This window comes from Agelaius phoeniceus, chromosome Z (assembly GCF_051311805.1).
Source record: "Agelaius phoeniceus isolate bAgePho1 chromosome Z, bAgePho1.hap1, whole genome shotgun sequence".
NCBI lineage: Eukaryota > Metazoa > Chordata > Aves > Passeriformes > Icteridae > Agelaius > Agelaius phoeniceus.
The window spans coordinates 14,878,586-14,897,945 of NC_135303.1; the positions used below are offsets into that span (position 1 = coordinate 14,878,586).

A 19,360-nucleotide genomic window follows, 5' to 3' on the forward strand; every position below is an offset into this window, starting at 1 on the left:
CATGTTCATGCATTGGCACAGATTTTATAATTTTGATCCAACCCCACTCAAAGCAGGTCTTACTAGACCAGGTTTCTCAGGCCCTTCTCCAATGAAAATCGGGGCATTTTAACAGGGACCTGAGGTAAAATCAAGCTCTGAGTGCTGGAATTTAACCTTGGCTTACTTTTGTATAGAGAGCGTACATATTTCACAAAATAAAAAAAGGTAATTTTCTGTGAGAGACAGTTGTAGTTACAAAGGCATTGGCAGTTTCTCTCCCAAAGTCAGAGTTTCATTTTGTGTATTTTCACACCACCTTTACAGACATTGTATCTGAATTCAGCAGATGGCAGGGCCTAACATGTGGCTCTGAATAATCTTCAGTAAAACACAAACCTGCCAAAAATGCATGGAGAATTAGGTACTCCATGGTCTGTGCTTCTTCACTGCATGCCTCCATTCTGGAGTAACTTCATTTCCACTGATAATCTGTCCTGACAGCTTTGGGAGAATCCACCCCATCAGCCAGTTTATCCATATACCTACAGGCTACGGGTCAACAACATCAGTGTCCCTTCCCATGACTTTGCTCTTCATGGCAAGCTAGGAATGCCATGTTGGTGGAGCCAACATGGAAGCTAGGAACAACAGTGATTTTTAAATGTTGATACAGAGTTACATTTTATTGTTCTGTTTCTAAGCCTCTGGGCAGCTGTGCCTATCTTCTCTTCGAATTTCTGCCTTGGTGTCCAGTGTTCCTGGACAGACACCACATCTACAAATGGTCCTTTCAGCAAGCTGGTCCAGTTCAGACATCTGCTGTGGTTTGTATTTTGCAAACTTAATGCAAATATTAACATGCAGCACCTAATTGTGCTTTTTTTGGAGGGATCATGTACTGCTCAGATAAAGAGCAGTAATAATAGGTAATAAGCAATTAAATGTTTTCCTTTATAGAAGCCAAGTGTTTACCTTTTTGCTTTTTTAAAAACAAAATGTTGGGTTAGTTGTTTGGTTAAATGTAATAAGTGCACTGCATTCCCCTCATGATGCAAGTTTATTCCTTTGATTATTTAAGGACACACAAAACCACTGTGAGATATTTTTTAGAGGCACAAGTACCCCCAAAGTATGATTATGTGTGATGGAAGTATGTACTCTTTTCCAGCATAATTTTAATATCACTGTTATTTCTGCACAGTATGGTCAGTGTGATGGGTCTGCATACTAACAGTGACATCATCTACTATGATTCTTCATTCCATTTTCTGACTTGAAAAGGCTCCCATTCCTAAATTAAGTGAAAAATATCATATCCATTCACCTTTTTACCTGTGTGTCCTCAAAATCTCTGTGAGGACCTGTAATCCTGTGCTTGGAGTGCTGGATTGAAGGGTTGGAAGGCCTGGAAAGGCACACACCAGCTATTATCCATCTGGAAATACATTTATATACTTCTGAAGAGTTAAGAATGCAAGGTGGGCTTCAGGGGATTTTTTAAAGTGTATCTAAATGTCTGACACAGTTTTTTTTTCAAGAAGACTCCTATAGATTTTCTCTAATAGCCTGTGAGGCCATATTGCAGATGACATCAAAAATAAAACACTTCCAAGAACTTCCTTCCTATATCAGCTTCTAACCAAAGCAGGAACAAAAGGACTCAAACTGACTCTGACTTTGAGGAAGAAGACCACCATTACGGCACCTTCTTGGTCTCAAGAGGGTCTTAGATAAGATATTTAATTTAAAATATTTTTAATCTATATATTAGATGCTTCTGTTGTGGTGGAGAAACTTTAATACACCATGGGGTTTGTGTCTCTGTTAGGATGGGAGAAATGGAATGTAAAGCAAACACTGTAAAGCAGGGAAGGCTTTATGTCCATGTTATGTGCCACAGCTTCCTTCAGCAAAAAAACCCATGGATCAGGAGGGGCAGCATGGAGGAAAACAGAGGAGCAGAAGCACAAGGCCTTTGACTGGACTGCACTGTCAGCTCCTTCAGAGGTTTCTCTGCTGACTGGCAGCCTGGCAGGCTCCTCAGGCTTCCTACAAGCACTGGCCTTGCCATGCAGCTGCACAAGAGAGGCTCAAGAAAGAAGACAGTGTTGTGGAGAGAGAAATCAGGGTTTCGCCTGTCCTTGTCAAGGCCAAAGGGTCACTGCAGCAGCCAAACAAATGGAGAAATGATGTCATTCTGCAGGCAAACACTGGGTCTCTCTAGTAAAAATGTGCCAATGTTGAGGATTGCAGAGTCATATTCCTGAGGGTATGACGCTTGTCCAGCAGTCCTTGTGCTATACTTCCCTCCAGGAGTACTGGCCTGCAGGATGGGGAGAAAGAAATTAAAGCAAATAATCAAACCTATAGCCCTAGAGTTGGTGAATGATTGTAGTGTGGATTCATATAAACTGCAATCCTGATACACCATTTATACAGCATCAGTATTTTTCACTAAAAAATTCTGCTGAGCAACTGATGCCTATATAACTTAGATCAAAGTTACAAGATGCTTATTTAGCTTGAGTTATAAGATACCCATATAACCTGCTATCAATATAACCTAAATCATGACTTTTATATATCTATATCACCTGATACCTATATAACATGAATCACAGCTTTTTATACCTATATAACCTGAGTCATAACTTTTGTATCTATATAACCAGATATAAATAACTTTTTATACCATATAATGGCTAGTATATGGTTAACTAGTTGCTTAATGCTGAATGGACTAAAAAAAAAAAGGAAAAAACCTCACCACGTGGATAGTTTCAGAGATAGACAAGTTTAGTACTAATGAAAAATTGGAAAGTGCAAAGTCAATTAGCCACAAAACAAAGAATTTAGGCCAATTAAGACCAGACAGACCAAGGAACAGCATAACTGTGCATGCTCCAAAGACAAAGCTGAAAAGTTCAGATGGAAAGAAGACTTTGGAAGCCTTCATCAAAGACCCCCGATGACCTCTGAATTGGGGAGGTGCAAGCACAGTGCAAAACAACTATTTAGAACCCTGAGATCACACTGTGTCAATTAGTTCTGGCATGTATATGATGATGTTTTAGTGACACAGTAACACTAAGCAATAGTTACTGTATAAATATACCACAGCACTTGACACAGGTGGGTGAGTTAGGAGGAGAAATCCCCCTCACCTCCAGCACTGCAATAAACAAACACCTGCTCTATAGACACCAGTCTATGTGCTTTTATTTCCAGCCTCTCTTTCAGGCATCACAACAGAGACATTTGCATGTCATTGCAATATGGGTCAGTATGTGGAATTTTGGGGAAAAATTTGTCTTGCAGCTGTGCACCTCAGTGTGGGCCTTTGGTCTGACAACCATGATTTTCACATGCACATTTTGTTACAGGACATCAGAACTTGCTCCTTCATTAAGCCTGATACTGTAGCATCACGTTTTGCTTTTCCATATGCCATCTGGAAAATATGTTTCCATGCTAGATTTTCCAGTGAGGAAAAGCAGTGTAACACTTAGGAAGTCACCGAAATGGCACCCTCGGGCACATGGTGTGACTTTTGGGAATGGTGCTGGGCAGGCCAGGAGTGGGACTCAATGGTCCTGATGGGTCCCTTACAATTCAGCATATTCTGTGGTTCTGAAAATTTTCAACACCCGGGCATCTCTTACAGCTTGTTGTCTGCTTGATTGAATCTCCCTGTTTGTCGATTAGGCCTGAAAGCACACAAAGACCAAACAGCAAAGAACGCCTTTTCCTAAAGAAATTTCCACACATTGCGTTTCCCAGCGAGGGGGCTGGCTCAGGGGACGGACTACATTTCCCATGAGGCTCTGCGGGGCGCGGCAGAAATGCATCACTCGCGGTGGCTACGGAAGGCGCCCGGCGCGCCCCCAGCATGGCGGCGGTGCGGGTGCTGCGGGTGGTGGCACGACAGAGGCTGGGGCTCGGCCCCGCGGGGCTCAGGGCGCTGTGGGGCGGCCGCAGGTACCCGCAAGGCACAGGGTGGCTTCCGGGGGTGGCTTCTGGCCTTGTCCGCATGTTGGGCCTGCACCGGGCCGTTGCTCTCTGGAGGTCATTTAGCCCGGCACCGCCTGAGCAAAGCCCTCAGGGTTTGTCCATGGCTTTGGAATGTCCTTAGGGAAGGAGACTCCACAGGTTCTCTGGGCAAGCTGCGCCCACCGAGGTGCACTGCTGGTGGGGGTGCAGTGGTGCAGGGCTGGAGCCTTTAGAGCTATTACTGCTTTTGTTAAGAGTGGGAAGAGAGGGATTTCGTGGGAATGAAAAACAGTTCCTCTGTAACATTTTGCGTGAAACCGCGCATGGGTTGTTGACTGCATTGGGGCATATGAGAAAGCAAAATTTTTTACTTAAAAACTAGTAATGATTTTTTTTTACATATGGACACTGATTTTCTTCTGTAGTAGTGGTTATTTTCTGATATGCTTTTTATTCACAGCAAATTTTAGAAAACGGAGCTGTAACAGAAAAGAAGTAACTAATCTTATTAAAATGCTGTTTTCACTCAGACCCATGATAGAAGGTGGGTGGATGATTGCTCTGTGGAGGCAGCCTGTGTGGGGAGCAGCACTTGGGGAAGGCCTGTGCACTTCTGGCCATCAGACTTGATGAGTCCATGGGATGTGTAGAATGTCTGGATTGAGTGGTTTAAAACACAACGAATACAAAAATGCTCTGACTCGGTCTTGAGTAGCCAGAGACTGAGAATGTGTTCTGGTGCCAGCAGGAAGGAGGAAAGAGCAGTGGAAGCAGACGGAGCAGTTCCTGAGAAGGAGGAGAGGAGCGAGCCCAGCCTGATGCACCCCCTGCCCCGCTGCCAGAGCTACGTCCCGCCCGAGGACCTGCAGAGCTGCCTCGAGTCCCACGTCAGGGAGGTCTTCGGGCCCTCTGTTCCCGAGGACTGGCAGCAGGCTCCGCTGCAGGATAAGCGGCTGAAGCACCGCTTGCTGGCCCGGCTGGCGGCAGAGCTGGGACACGCCGTCCCCAACTCGCAGCTGCACTGCATGCGCCGTGCCAGGGACGTGCTGGGCTTCTACCGCACCCCCGTGAGGGACGGCAGCAAGATCGATGAACTCACGGCCGCAGAGCTGCCCCCGAACCTGAAAATCATCTGGCAGCAGTGAGTCCCCCCACGCAGCATCCCTGTGCCTGGCTGGTGCTGCAGGGCAGCAGCAGAGCCTTCTGGCTGGGGTGAGATCTGTGAATTTCAGTAATAAAGGTTCACTGAGCTGTGCTCAAGTTTGGCTGTTGCTGTTCTGCTCTTTTTTCCCTGCCGACCAGTTCTTGTGAGATGCAGTGTGGGCACTGCCGGCTGCCCCTTGCCCTTGCCCTGCTGCTGGGCACCGACAGGATCCAGTGAGGATCAACAAGGGGGCCATTTCCACAGTTTCTACTCTGCACCTCTGTACTGGTTTTGGTTTTGGCTGAGGTGGAGTTAATTTTGTTCCCAGGGGCTGTTATGGGGCTGTATTTTTGACCTGTGCTGAACTCAGGGCTGATAATACAGAGATGTTTTTGCTATTGCTAAGCAGGGCTTGCACAAAGCCAAGGCCTTTTCTGTTATTCTTCCTGCCACACAGGTGAGGGGATTGGGGGTACATGGAAGGGGACACAGCCAGGACAGGTGACCCAAAGTGACCCAAGGGATATTCCAGACCATATGGCATTAGGCTCAGTGTATAAAAAAATGGGGGAAGAAGGAAGCAGGGGATATGTGGAGTGATGGCATTTGTCCTTCCAAGTCACTGAGATGTGCAGTGGGACCCTGCTCTGCTGGAGGTGCTGAATACCAGCCTGGCCATGGGGAGCAGGGTATTAATTCCTTATTTTGCTTTGCTTGTGTGTGCAGCCTTTATTTCTCCTATTAAACTGTCCTTACCCCAACGCACGACTTTCACAGCTTTTACCTTTCTGATTCTCAGGACCATGGCAGTGTGCTTCCCAACTGCTCACACTGTGGCTCACAGATATCTTCTGCTTTCCTTCTGTTTCGCCGCTGTGAAATCCAATGCCTGTGTGGCAACTCTGGGGATGTGCTTGGCAAGCACTGGAGCACAGATGCCAAGCTCTGGAATGCTTTTTCCAGGACTGATGAATGGCACTGTAGCTGTCTGCCTGCCTGGATTTCTTCGTATTGTTCCTGGCTGGCCCAGATCTGGCTGTCAAGACAATTGAAGGTGTTGCCAGCCGGACTGGTGAGGATTAGTCTGTGCTAGCCTTCAGGATGCTGTGATCTTTCCATTTCCCTTTCTCAAGCAGAAAAAACAAACAAAATATGAAAATTTGTTCAATTGACCTGTTTCATATCTTACCATATGTCAACAAGAGCTCTCATTGAATGAAACACTCAACAAAGTCAAAATTTATGATTTCTTTCCAGAATATGAAGTTTGGTGGGTTTTATAACACACAATTCAGTTGAGTTTACTTCTGCTTTTCCTTATATTTACTTTCAGTTGAAAACATCAGAACACTGCATAATTGCAGTATAGTGTTGCCTAAGTAATCCATGAATTTGTGGAACATGCCACCAGACTTTACAACTTTACATCCCTGAGTTGTGGATCAGGGATACATTCTCCTTAAGCACCCAGACAGTTTCTATTTAAAGGAAAAAGTAACCATTTAATTCTTGTCTCTGGAGATCAGCTGTCTGCTTTTAGCTGTTTGCTTTTTTGGTGTTCAGGTTTTTTTCTCACGAGTTCATACAGAAATTCTTGTAGATAAAAGAGCAGTTTATATTTTAATCTTTCTAAAAGTACAGTCACAGAAAGCAAAACAAATCTTCATGAAATTCTGAAGCAGAAAAAGGTAGGTATTTCGCATAGCATTTTCTATTTCTAGAATCCTGTCAGTAAGTCTGACACTAATGATTGGATCTCCTCTTCCTGGAGATTTCACACCCTTAGAAAAAGACAGATCCCTGGAGAATAATTTATACCTACACAATTGTGGATTCTTTGGGGCTCTATTTACTTCTGTTGGCAAATGGAACAGTGAAATATGAGGAACACAGAATTTACTAACTGGTTCTAGTTAGGCAGTCAGATTATAAAAGAAAATATAGACAAAAGTCATAAATTCATAATGGAAAGCTGGACAAGGACACCAACCCCCAAGTCTTCATTTCCCTGTCTCCTGAAGCTGGAAGTTTCTCTTCTTTCTTCCCCTGCTAACCAGGTGGCAAAATCTGCTCCAGAATCAGTGACGGGATCTTTTCAGTGCATGGTCTAGAATCAGAGCAAGGCAGAAAAGCCAAGGATTCTTAAAAAACTCCCAAAAAACAGTAAAGAGTAGAAAAAAAAATGGTCTTCATTTGCTGCTAGGTGTGCCTGGAAAAGGGTAGCGCTTGTTTTGTGTCAGCTGGATGAGGAATTGGGCCAAAATCAAAGTACTTTGGAGGATGCAGTTCAGCCTATTTCCTGTTGTGTGTCCATGAAATGGACTCATCTGAGAGTACGGACCATGGCATTAGCAGTAGACGAAAACAAAGACAGACAGATAAAATTAACTTTGTCTTTAATCTGTAGCAATTATAGAATGTCTAAAATTTACAGACCACAATAAAGGATGGAAATTTAATGAGCAAACATACAGTCTACAAGGGATGTAAGAGTCAGAGATCACAGATCGTAAATATGGGTCTTTGTTCACAATATGTGCACCTGATGGGGCTGTCTTCTCCTCTTTGGAATGTTTTTGTTTGGGTTTTTTTTTTTCTTTTCTGAAGGTAACAGCTGAACACAGATGGCTGGCTGAGAGAAATGAAAATGATCTTGCCTTCTTATTTTCATACCTACAACAGTGGGGGAAAAAGAAGAAAATAAAAATGAGAGAGCAAGAAATATGCCAGATGATGTTCTAGTATGTTAACGTGAAGGAAACTGCAACAAGTGTTGATATTTTGGCATTTAGAACTTGCTTTTACAGGGTTCTAGGTGATGGAACGTGAACGTTCTTCACTTTCTTCTAGTGAAATATTCGCTCTGAAGTGTAAATGAAGACCAAAGAGCTTTTCGCTGCATTAGCTTGCCAAAACGTCTGGATTTGTGTTTAAATAGGTTGGCAACACCGGGTTATCCCCCGGCGAAGAGAGCTCTTTCCCAGCCACACCGACCCCGCCGTTCCCGGACATTCCATACAGTCCCACAGCGTCACGTGACAAGCGGGAAGCGCTCCACGGGAACAGGTCCTGGCAGCTGCACGGGCGTCCCAAAACACTCCCCCTCGGCAGGGAGGCACGGAAGGGAGTCCCGCCGAGCTCGGAGCAGAGTTTCTCTGCGTTTCGGGTCGGGTTCCCGGCTCGGTGGCGGGCGGAGCGCGGCGGGACCCGGCGGAGCGCGGCAGCGCGCGCGGCTGCCAGGACCTGACCAGGCGTTGTTGCGCATGCGCGGCCCGTGCTCCCGATCCTTTTCCGCCGCATCTTTCTCCTCATCCCTTTCCTGATCTTTTTCCTTCTTTTCCTCTTTTCCCCATCCCTGCACCTCTGCCGCTGCGGCCATGGGGAAGCTGAACGTAGTAATGCTGCGGTACCTGTCCCGGGAGCACTTCAGGGTGCTGACCGCGGTGAGCGGGCCGGGCCGGGCCGGGGCGGGCCTGTGGTGCCTCCGCTGGGGCTCCGTGCTGGCCTCTTGTGGGGAGGGCCCGCTTCGGGCCGGTGTCTCCTTCGGCCGCCCGGCTGGGGGGAATCGGGAGGCACAGGGAGTTCTTGGGAATGCTTGGGGGTTCTCTGGGGATGCCATGGAAGTCCCTGGGGATGCCCGGCTGGTCGCAGACCCATCACGGCGAGGCAGCGTCCCAGCGTCTCTGCTCTCGCTGCTCCCTGTGACTGGGACTGAGATCTAATTAGCCCCTCGTGTCGTGCCTGGCACTGAAGAACTTCCCTGGGTGGGTTGTACATAGGCTGCCAAGGAGCAGTGAAGCAAGTGGAAAGGTTTGTTAAGGCTTAAAACGTAGAAAGTTAAGTTTTAAAATCTGTAGTCTTTAAAAACTGCCTATTTGAAAAGAGATTTTACTCTTGAGCAGGATCTGTATTTCATTGTACTTCAACACAGTGCTGACAAATCTGTTTTTAATTACTCTTTTAGGTGGAAATGGGCATGAAGAACCATGAAATAGTTCCTGCTAGCTTAATTGCTTCCATTGCCAGCCTTAAACACGGTGGCTGTAATAAAATTTTGAGAGAGCTGGCGAAGCACAAACTTCTGGCTTACGAACGAACTAAAAGTAAGTTTGAATTTTTGTTGGACTCCCCTTCTTATCTTGTCCCCAGTGCCTCACAGTGGCACCTGCCCAGCAGGTTGGGATGTAGGAGTGCCCAGAGTGTTTGCTTTGCCTTCTCTTGCACTCAGCCTGGAAGTGTGGGTTTGTGCAGCACCAGATGCTGTGTCTGCTTGTATCTTTAGAAGTAAGAGACAGAAAAAAAATGAAGAGTTAACTTTCTTTTTTGCTCAGAATAAGGTAAAAAGAATCATCACTTGAAGCAGTGTTCAAGTGTGTGTAGGAGTCAATCCAAGTGAGTGATATCCTCTCAGTTCTGGAACAGACTACACAATCCTTGGACATTTCACTGCCTCAGGAATAGCTGCTAAAGCAGTATTTGTTATCTAACATCTGATAAGGTGGTGCAGGCCTTTCCCTATTCCCTTCAGCCTTTTAGTTGGATGTGGCCCTGCAAACACAGTGAGGATGTCTGTGTTCTCCCTCCCGGTTCTTCCGAGGATTGAGGGTTGCTCCAATCCAATTTAAACGTTTTCACCATTCAGTCAAATGGGGCTGGTAAGAGCCAAGGGGTGAAATATTACTTGGGTGCTGTGTACTGCAAGAAACAAGACTAAATTGAGATTTATTTTAAATAGTATGTGTGCATAACAAGGAGTGAAATGTGTTTTATTTTTACCCAGCTGTCCAGGGTTATCGGTTAACTAATGCAGGATATGATTACCTGGCTCTGAAAACTCTCTCTTCCCGACAAGTCATCAGTTCTGTGGGGAACCAGATGGGTGTTGGCAAAGAATCAGGTAAAGTCAAATAACATTTTTTTTTTTAATTTTTTAAAGCAAACATATCTGTAATACTGCAAATATTTTGCTAGAAACTAGGGGAGTTTTCCTCTGGATAGGCAGATCAGTTAATCTGTCAAACACCGAGATGTATTTGAACAGAGCTTGTTCAGGTGCTCTGTGAGGCTTCTGGCTGCATTTGAATATTTTTTTACAGCAGTGTAATTGCATTTTGCCCAATTTGTTCATTTCTTAGTTCATTATTTAAAAAGGTACTTTGCAGGCAGGTGCTGCTTGTGTTGTGCTTTGTGAAAAGTTTCAAACCATTTAACAAAAAGATAATTTCAGCTTTTTCATCCCACTTAAAGATAAGGTAGTAAAGTAAAATAGGCTCAAAACTATTGGAACACTATCTTGGTTCCTGCATGTTCATGTAGTTTGACACAGAATGTGACTTTTGTAATTGGAGAAGGGGATTATTTGGGACAAATACTAGAAATGAAGTTTAGGGTATTTGTTAACACTAAATTAGGAGTCTGGTCCCTTGGGTTGTCTGTCCATTGCTCAGGAAGGAAAAGCTCTTCCAGGATGTAGTTAAAAGCACCAGAGCACTGAAAGATACTTCAGATCCCATCAGCATTTCTTCTACTGGAGTACCATGAACTCTTTTAACAGTAATTTCTTCGTGTTCAAACTTTTGATACACATTGTGTAATTAGCTGCCTTTGCTAAAACTTGTGGGTCAGAAAGGGTGAGGAGTGAGGTAACAATCTTTCACTGCACTTTTTCATCTGGCTTGTTAGATATGAGTAATTTCTTAGATCTGTGCTGTGACATATTTTCTAGATATTTATATTGTTGCCAATGAAGAGGAGCAACAGTTTGCACTGAAATTGCACCGTCTGGGGAGAACCTCCTTTCGCAACCTGAAAAACAAACGTGACTACCACAAGCACAGGCACAAAATGTCCTGGCTGTACTTGTCCCGGATAGCAGCAATGAAGGAGTTTGCCTACATGAAGGTAAGTGGCCACTCACACAGAGCCAGCAATGGTAGGACAGGCTACAAGATGCTTCTCAGGCTGTCTTTTGATCACTTTGTGTTCACAGTACTGGCAGGATTTATGCTTCATTTTTATCTCTCCCCTAATGGACCTAAAGTATACATTTCAGAAAGTTTCAATGCAACATGCTTTGTACACTTCCCAGTGCCAAAATTAAGCTTTGCTATTGAAATCACATGGAACAGATTCAGGTATCATGAGAGAATTTCAAATTAATGATGTTATTTATGGATAGATAATCTATATATCACCAGTTCTGCAGTTTTTCCTTCAAAATTTATTGCATAAACTAGGAAGCAGTTGTCGTTTCTTAAAATTAACCTGTTTTTTATTTTACCAAGCTTTCACGTGTTGCTGTGCTGTTGAGGGAAATCTTTCAGATCAAAACTAGTGTTTTGATCTAAAAAGGCACACTTAGTTCTGTGCTGTGAGAAAAGATTTAATTTTACTGCTAATCCTGATTTCTGTGGTTTTTTACCTGCTTCAAAAAACCACAGGTATTGTATAGTGATGAAAGATGATAGCCGAAAACTAATTACTCATAAAAACCTTATTTTCATTTCTCCTTTTGTGTTATTCAAGAGTAATACTTACATGAAATTATTTTCTTGTTCTTGTAAATAAAGAACCGTGATTAATTGTCTCAGTGGCCTCCACAGAGAGAGAAAGAACTAACACCATCATTTAGATGCTCTGTCCAGGTGGTCTGGCTGGTAAAACCTTATGTGGTCAGAACTTGTAGGAATGTTATTGTGGGGTCAGGTTCCCTGAGCAGAGGACTGGGGGAGGTTTAATTGAGTGCTGAAAAGAAGAAATACTTAAGTAACAAAAACTGTATTTATGTTGCTTTAACTTAGGACTCTCTAGAAAAGTTCACTGGTAACAGAATGAGTAAAAACAGAATGAACCCATAAAAAAGTTGAGTGGATCCAATGAATGACTAAATTTGTGCTAGAAAATGCAAACAGGAGAGCTTGAAAATATTATGACTTATCTTTGGTTAATCTTAGTGTGGTATAAAGCCGATTATTACTGTTTAGGAATGAACTTGTGTTCACATACACAAACAAACACATGCTTGTGTTTACAGCAACTGAGTATAGATTGGCTAATCAGGCAGCAGTGTATTGGCAGCAGCTTAGTCCGGAATTCTTTTCTAATGCCAAGAACCCCATTTCCTATTTCTATTACTGATTCCACAGGCTAATGTACCAGGTGAGGTTGTGTCATTTCTCCAGTTTGTTGTGATTTTCTTCTAGATGCATGATAATTAAACTGTAGGCAGTGCACTCAGTGTCTAAACTTCTGAATTTTATTGTCTTTGCAGTGGGAAGTCCAATGGCTGTGAGGCTGTTTTCCTTCCTAGGCATGTGATTTGGGCAATATATACTGCTATCACAGTGATATGTACACTTACCTTAGGTGTGGGTTTGTCAATATGTGTAATGTTTCCCTAACAATTTAATTTTAATTTTTCACTGTGTTGTCTCTTTCCAGGCTTTGCACGACAGAGAATTTCCTGTTCCAAAGCCCATAGACTACAACAGGCATGCAGTTGTTATGGAACTTGTTGATGGATATCCTTTGTAAGTAGTGAAAGCTTGAATTCTCTGTGTTACAGAGACCCTGGCAACCTTAGAAAAAGTAACAGGGTTAGGTTTTTTTCTTGTTTTCTACAGAGAAATTGCACATTCTATATGTTACTTTGTATATAGAGTATTAATATCCCTCATGTTCTGAGCTCCACTTTGTGATCCTTGCTCTGTTAATACAGGTGAGTTTGTAACTCAGTTCTGCACTGTTTATAACAGACTACCATGAATAATCTGGTTTTGCATCTTTGAGAAGGATTATTTTGCTTGAGCTTTTCAACCTCTAGAAACATTAAATATTATTGAGGTTTGTAGGTTAAGGGTTGGTTTGGATTTGAATGCAAAAGCATTCAAAACCAAAACCTGTCTCTTTCATACAATAACCAGGTCTAATCCAGAGATTTAAAGTTTCTAGTTACAGAACAAACCAGTCCATTGTGTTGTATAGGATTCAAGATCTTAAGTTTAATCAAAAGGGAAATAATTCCAAAGTAAAGCAGTTGAAAAATAATGTGGAAAAGACTTCCCACCCTCATTTGTTAAATAATTCCACATCCATTGTGTAAACAGAACACTTAAAGTTCCTTGTGGCAGTCTGCAGTGGAAATTTAATTTTTCTTCTTTTCCTAACATAATCTAGAAAATCTGATTTTGTATAAGAAAATGCCCCAAGCCATTTGAATTTCAGCGTAAAAAGATTTAGCTCCTACTGACACGATAAGATTACCTAAAACAGGAAAAACATAAAAGTTTGCTGGTCCATTATTTACATAATGCATTATGACAGCAGTGCTCAGTGGGAGACAGTGAGTGAGTTCAGGTGAGGTTTAGCCTGGATATAAGGAGGTATTTTCTCCTCTTAAAGACAGAGAGGCAGTGGCACAAGTTGCTTGGGAAGGTTTCACTGTCTATCTCCATTCCCAGAAGTTTTCTATCCCAACTAGACAGAGACCTGAGCAGTCTGGTCTGGTCTCTCTCTTTCAGGAGAATGCTGGACCAGAGACCTGAGGGCCCTTTTAATTTGAATTACTCTGGCATTCTGTCAAATGTATTTCATGTACTTCATCTGTATTTTTAAATGAAGTCTTTCAAGGTTGAGATTATTTAATTTTACTTAACTTTTCAGGTGCCAGGTGCGCCAAATTGAAGATCCAGCTGCCGTCTACAGTGAATTAATGGACCTGATTGTAAAACTTGCCAATCATGGTCTGATCCATGGGGATTTCAATGAGTTTAATCTCATCTTGGATAATAATGATCATGCCACTTTGATTGATTTCCCTCAGATGATGTCAACATCACATGCAAATGCTGAATGGTAAGTTTAGATCCAAAGGTGTTTTCCAGGTGAATCTGACAAATGCTGATGAAAGCAAACAGTCAACCATGACTTGTTTCCATAAGTCTTCTCCTGAATCTTTTTCTGTGAGTGCTGTGATGCAGCACAAGTAATGTTCCAAACAAAGAATGAGTAGAAATGTCTCTGCAGAATAAATATGTGATTAATTGCTTCTCAGAGATAATAGTGTTTGGTTAAGTGACACTCTGGATACAGAAATGAACTGTATCCAGTTTCTCTTCCTAGCCTTTTGACTTGAGATTACTAATGGAAATAATTTTCAAATAAAACCATGTAGGGTAAATGCTTCTTGTTGCAACAGACTTCACTGATTTTTTGTTTGTACAATTCTGTATTTTTTTACAGGTATTTTAACAGAGATGTTAACTGTATTAAGGAGTTCTTCAAGAAACGCTTCAACTATGAGAGTGAGCTCTTCCCAACCTTCAAAGACATCAGGTAGAAATGACCAGATGAATTTGAGTTCTACTTATGGCACTAGTGTTGGTATTCTGAGAAAAGTGAATTCCTGTGAGAGATGCCTGTGGGAGAAATAAAAAAAATAGGCTCGACTATATAATTTTAAGTTACATTTTTCTCATTACTATTGTGTTTTCCTCAAAGTTACTGTGAGTGGTTTCCGAGTGTGCTTTAAAATCCTGTGCTGCCTTGTCTTCCTGCAACCAAGAAAGAGAGGTCAACCTGAAAGCTTGATCCAAATGGTGAATGTCCAGGAAATTTTAACAGTGATGCAGAATCAGCCTGTTTGATTTTAATTAACAGTTAAATAATCTAATATATTGAAGATTAATTTGGGTTTCTGTTTCAAAATTATTTTAAACGCTTTTAAATAGAGTGGCTGCCTCCTTAGGGATTATTACATTTAAACTTCTAGAGTCTTTTGATCCTTCTGAAAAGTAAAATTACTTTTCACTCATTTTAAGACCAAAACTTACACTGAAACTGTGTAAAGAGACCTAAACTGTTACAATGAAAACGCGTTTATTTCATTCTGAGCACTTTACCTAAGGAGTTCCACACTTTAATCAGCCTTTGTATGTCAGACCCTTTAGTATTCTGTTTGCTTAAGCATGATTTGAACTTAAGCCAAAATGTTATTCCTGCTAAAGTAGAACAGTTTCCTGAAAAAAACCCCAAACCACTATAAATGCAGGTTATGGAGATGCTATCATCTTCTGGAGGAGTTTTCTTCTCTTGGATTACATTCTAAGTTAGTAGTTCACCTAAAGCTCAGCACCATCATGTATTTTGTGTGATTCAACAGTGTACCTTTTTTGTTAATAGTGGGTAATTTTAGTCTAGCTTGGTTAGCATTTTAAACCCAAAATGTAGTATATTGGTAACTTGGCTTATTAAATTTAGCATATTAAAAGAAAACATTTTTTTTCCACAGGAGAGAATGTTCTCTTGATAAAGAGATTGCTGCCAGTGGCTATGCAAAGGAGATGCAGGAAGATGGTGAACTGCTTTACCCTACAGGTTCTGATGAGGATGACAATACAGAGGTGTTAGAACTTCCAGAGGATGCTGAGAAAGAGCTCAACTTCTTCAGCAGAAATGAACAGAACAGTGAAGACTTCACATGTGAAGCGGGTGATGTCTCTGAAAGCAGAGCCTCTGACAGCGCTGCAAGCAGCAGTGAGGAGGAGGCTGATACAGCTAAAAGCAGGGAAAATACACAAAGACTAAATATGGCAGAGTTGAGTTCAGCCTTGGAAGAAGATGAAGGACCAGCTGTGCCTTGGAAGTCCAGTGAAGATGCAGAGAGTTCTGCAGTTACTTCTTTTAAGGGCAAAAGACTAACTGAAAACGCTGCTGAACTGGAAGATCAGGCAGGTCAAGGAGGGTGCCGTGAGGCTAAGGAGAATGAAGAGGAGTGCCCTGAGCTGGTCAATTCAGCTTTAAATGAGGAATTCAGTCATTACAGGTAAAGATTCACATTTACTGTCTAGAAGTCTGGCCCTTTCCTTGGCCCCAAAAATGGATATGTGTCAAGTAGCTCTAGAAGGACTGCTCTTCAGCTGCCCTTGTTTAAACTGAAGACTAAAAATTAAATTTATTTTGAAAATATACCAGTAAATACCCTTCCTGTTGGTGGTGTGGTTGTCCACCTCTGTTGTATTTATCTAATGAGAAAACAGGTTTTGAACTTCAAAGACCAACCTGTTTTCTGTGGTGGATTTTTTCCCCTTTTTCTTCATTTCAGCTGATATTGACAGTGAAGGAGTTCTTGACGTTAAGATACTGCTTCTAAATAACTTCCCTGAGGAAGTTTAAAATTCAAATACTTTGTGTCAAAGGCAAATGTTCTGCTACTCACTCAGCTGAAGTTATCAATAACAAGCTGCTTGGAGTGTTTAATTCAAATATATTGTACTGTATGTTGTTCCAGCTTTTAATTCCTTTCCTGACATACTTAGAAATTCCTGCTTGCCTTTTCATTAACCCATTGTGTGTGAAGTTATATTTCTTGAGTTTGCCAGCCCACCATGTATGTGGATGCAGAGATCATACTCCTCCTCATTTGTTTTTGCTTTTCAGTTAAATACTGTCAAAACGTGCAGGATCTGAAGTGTTTTAGTGCCCTGAGGTTTCTCTTCTTGTGCTCGATACTTACATGGCTGTTGTGCAACAAATTCTTCTTTCACAAAATGCCTGTCTTGAACAACCAGTGTTAATGTTTAAGCTGGTTGTTTAAACATGTAGTGTTTAAAACTTGCATGTTTTGTTGCAAGTTTTCAAGTTGTAGCCCAGAAAGTGAAAACTCAAAGAGGGTGCTCATAAAAGCAAAGGTGTGTTTATCTTGCTCATGGGATAATACATTGATTTTTGTGTTTCAGTAATGAAGAGTGTATTGTTCCCATTGCTGGGCCCAGGACAAGGACTAAGAGCATCACATCAGTCAGAAGTGTTGGGAGCTGTTCAACCATTCCTCCAGTAAATATTATTTTGTTATGTTGTCATCTACTTTACCCTCAGACCATCCTAAATTGCACATAACTGTTAGCCCCTGTTTCTGAAATTCTTCTCTGGCACGAATCATCTTTAAAAACAGTTACCATCTACCTCTCCAGTGTGTATCTCCATTCCCACATTAAATTAGGACTGATACTGCTGTAACTGCTTACAGGGAGTGCTTTCCAGCACTCTCCTTCATATTTTGCTTTTTGGTCTCTCACTGAAGCTCCATATCAACACTAACAACTCTCATTTACCCAATAACTAATTCATATTAATATCTGGTAATGCACTAACAGCATCAGTTCATCCATTTCTGTTGCTAGCCACAATTAATATTTTTATTTTGAATGTGGATACTTGAGTCTAGATTTAATTTTGCCTTTCTCACCTCTCTTAGAGATTTCTCACATTCTTTTCTGAAAGATTTCTGTGAACTCACCTTCAACAGAGATCTCTTTGGCAATTTGAATTTGACCTTCTGAATTACATAAATCAGGACATTTTCAGCAGAAATTTAATGTGCTTTTCTTCAACCCCAGAGCAGGCAGCAGGTGATATGTCTACTTGGTATCAGGAATTTAGGAACACATATAGGGTGTGATGGTGGAAAGACTGATGGGTCTTTACACCAAGTGCTGCAGTTCAGCAGTAGAATTTGGTGAACTTACATTAGATTACATGTCGTAATGGTATCTGCCTTGCAGAATTTATTCTAGCAGGGGTCTAGCAAGATTCAACTCCACCATGATTAAATAGATGAAAACAATTTGATTTCTCTTTTTTGTCCAAGAAAAAATACACAAGTGTGCACTTGGCATCAGTGTGGCAACTTGAGCTGGGACCATGCCACAATCTGCAAAATCATGGCTTTGTTTTTGTTGTGGGCAGATACTGCCATCACAATGGAGAGCAGAGTTCAGAATGAGCCACAGTGCAAGTAACAGATGAGATTTCATAGAACTACTCCAGCTTGTTGGAATGGGAAAACCTGGAGGAGGAATTATAAATCACTAATTCCCCTTCTCTCTTAGCCACATTTGTGTTGCAGAGTTGTTGTTTTCTGTTAGAATCAGTCATATTTTTGTAATCTAAACTTCAGAATAACCAGGGTGCTAAAGAAACAAGCACAAGCCTAACAATTACTGCTGGGCGTGGAATATTCTGCGGTATAATCAGCTTCTACATTTTTGTGTAAGGCCTGTTTCTGCACTGAGAGGTGTGGGTCCTTTAGCATCTCAGTGGGGAACACACTTGAAGATTAACTTCAAAATTATAAAAATATTTAAAATTCTATTTATTGTAATGAAGATTATCAGAGCACACACACAGCACTCCGTGCAGACCTTGTCCATAGCAGAAAATCTCCTTTTTCAGTCAGTTGAATTGTTTTATGATTTTCTTACAAGGATAGAACTCTGTTCATTTCTAGAGTCAAGGTGAACGTCATGAGTCATGAATGTTCATGCTGAAAAAAAAATTCTGAAAAAATTCTGACATCATGTCATGTCATGTCGTACTGCTAAATGATTTAAAGAAGTTTCGATGACAAATGCGTGTTTGTTTGTAGGAGCTGGTGAAACAGAAGATAAAGCGTCAGCTGACCAAGCAGCAGAAATCTGCTCTGAAGCAACGGCTGCAAAAAGGGGAGGCAAATATTTACACCAAGCAACGTCGAGAAAATATGCACAACATTAAGTCAAGCTTGGATGCAGCCAATTTCTGGGGATAATTCATTAAAGCTCCTGTGGAACATGAGGAATGTATACAGCTAAAAGGATCATGCTAATTTACCAATAATCCTTTTATGTAAAGGAGCAATCTCTTCTATGCAAACTAGATGTTTTACTGTGAGTTAATAAATCTTATTCTCATTCCTGTGAATTTGACTGGGAGGTTGTGTTTTGTGTTTCTAGTCAAAACTGTTGACTGTAATTTACATTCTATCAGTAGTATTGATTAAGATTATGACAGGAATTTCCAGCAGTGTTTTGTCATAACTGAGTTGTGGTGTCTTTGTTGTGCAGAGGCACAAAAAGCCTTTTTCTTCAATTGTAGATGCACAATTATTTCCATAAATGTAAAATGGAAATAGTTTCTGCTAAGTTAGCGAGAGGTGACGTTACTTTCTTTTAACTTTTCTTCCAAAACTTGGGGACTTAGTTGGATGTAACAAAACCTGATTTCATTGGCTGAAATAATCATTTAGTGCATGATGTGCCTTGTCTGCTGGAGCTTAGAAACATAAATAGTAGAAATCATTAAAATATTTATTGGCACAAGCACATTTTGAAGTGCTGTTCTACAAAACAATACTAAAGCACAAAAAACCCTACTGCCATCCAACTACTTTATTCTGAAGATAAAAGTAGCTTACAGTAGATGCAAAAA

General features: G+C 41.6%; 2 protein-coding genes and 1 long non-coding RNA gene across 4 annotated transcripts; 2 read left to right on the top strand and 1 right to left on the bottom strand.

The window, feature by feature from the left end:
- Positions 1-3,808: 3,808 nt before the first annotated feature.
- On the top strand, positions 3,809-5,232 carry LOC129133720 (large ribosomal subunit protein mL50-like). Of its 2 annotated transcripts, none has more exons than XM_054653351.2 (2): positions 3,809-3,960; positions 4,721-5,232. In XM_054653351.2, exons 1-2 carry the CDS (start codon positions 3,872-3,874, stop codon positions 5,115-5,117), a joined length of 486 nt encoding a protein of 161 aa, XP_054509326.1. In that variant the 5' UTR covers positions 3,809-3,871; the 3' UTR covers positions 5,118-5,232. The 2 variants fall into 2 exon arrangements, with proteins under 2 accessions (XP_054509326.1, XP_054509325.1); XM_054653350.2 differs by having other exon boundaries at positions 3,810-3,960; positions 4,718-5,232.
- A 2,263-nt stretch (positions 5,233-7,495) lies between these two features.
- Positions 7,496-8,354, bottom strand: LOC129133709 (uncharacterized). Its single transcript, XR_013179934.1, has 2 exons — positions 7,922-8,354; positions 7,496-7,789 (listed from the first exon to the last, which is right to left on the bottom strand). It is a non-coding gene; the product is annotated as an uncharacterized LOC129133709 (long non-coding RNA).
- Position 8,355: 1 nt separating this feature from the next.
- On the top strand, positions 8,356-18,853 carry RIOK2 (RIO kinase 2). Its single transcript, XM_054653334.2, has 10 exons — positions 8,356-8,559; positions 9,081-9,219; positions 9,897-10,013; positions 10,842-11,017; positions 12,557-12,645; positions 13,778-13,969; positions 14,357-14,449; positions 15,405-15,938; positions 16,852-16,948; positions 18,540-18,853. The coding sequence occupies exons 1-10, from the start codon at positions 8,494-8,496 to the stop codon at positions 18,699-18,701; spliced, it is 1,665 nt and encodes a 554-aa protein (XP_054509309.2). The 5' UTR covers positions 8,356-8,493; the 3' UTR covers positions 18,702-18,853.
- Positions 18,854-19,360: the final 507 nt, after the last annotated feature.

Excerpts from the sequence above, each read along its gene's own strand:
- LOC129133720 (XM_054653350.2), top strand. The coding sequence starts at position 3,872 with ATGGCGGCGGTGCGGGTGCTGCGGGTGGTGGCACGACAGAGGCTGGGG. Across the intron at positions 3,961-4,717 it reads GCGCTGTGGGGCGGCCGCAG|CAGGAAGGAGGAAAGAGCAG; the intron begins GTACCCGCAAGG and ends TTCTGGTGCCAG.
- RIOK2 (XM_054653334.2), top strand. The coding sequence starts at position 8,494 with ATGGGGAAGCTGAACGTAGTAATGCTGCGGTACCTGTCCCGGGAGCAC. Across the intron at positions 8,560-9,080 it reads ACTTCAGGGTGCTGACCGCG|GTGGAAATGGGCATGAAGAA; the intron begins GTGAGCGGGCCG and ends TTACTCTTTTAG. Across the intron at positions 16,949-18,539 it reads GCTGTTCAACCATTCCTCCA|GAGCTGGTGAAACAGAAGAT; the intron begins GTAAATATTATT and ends GTTTGTTTGTAG.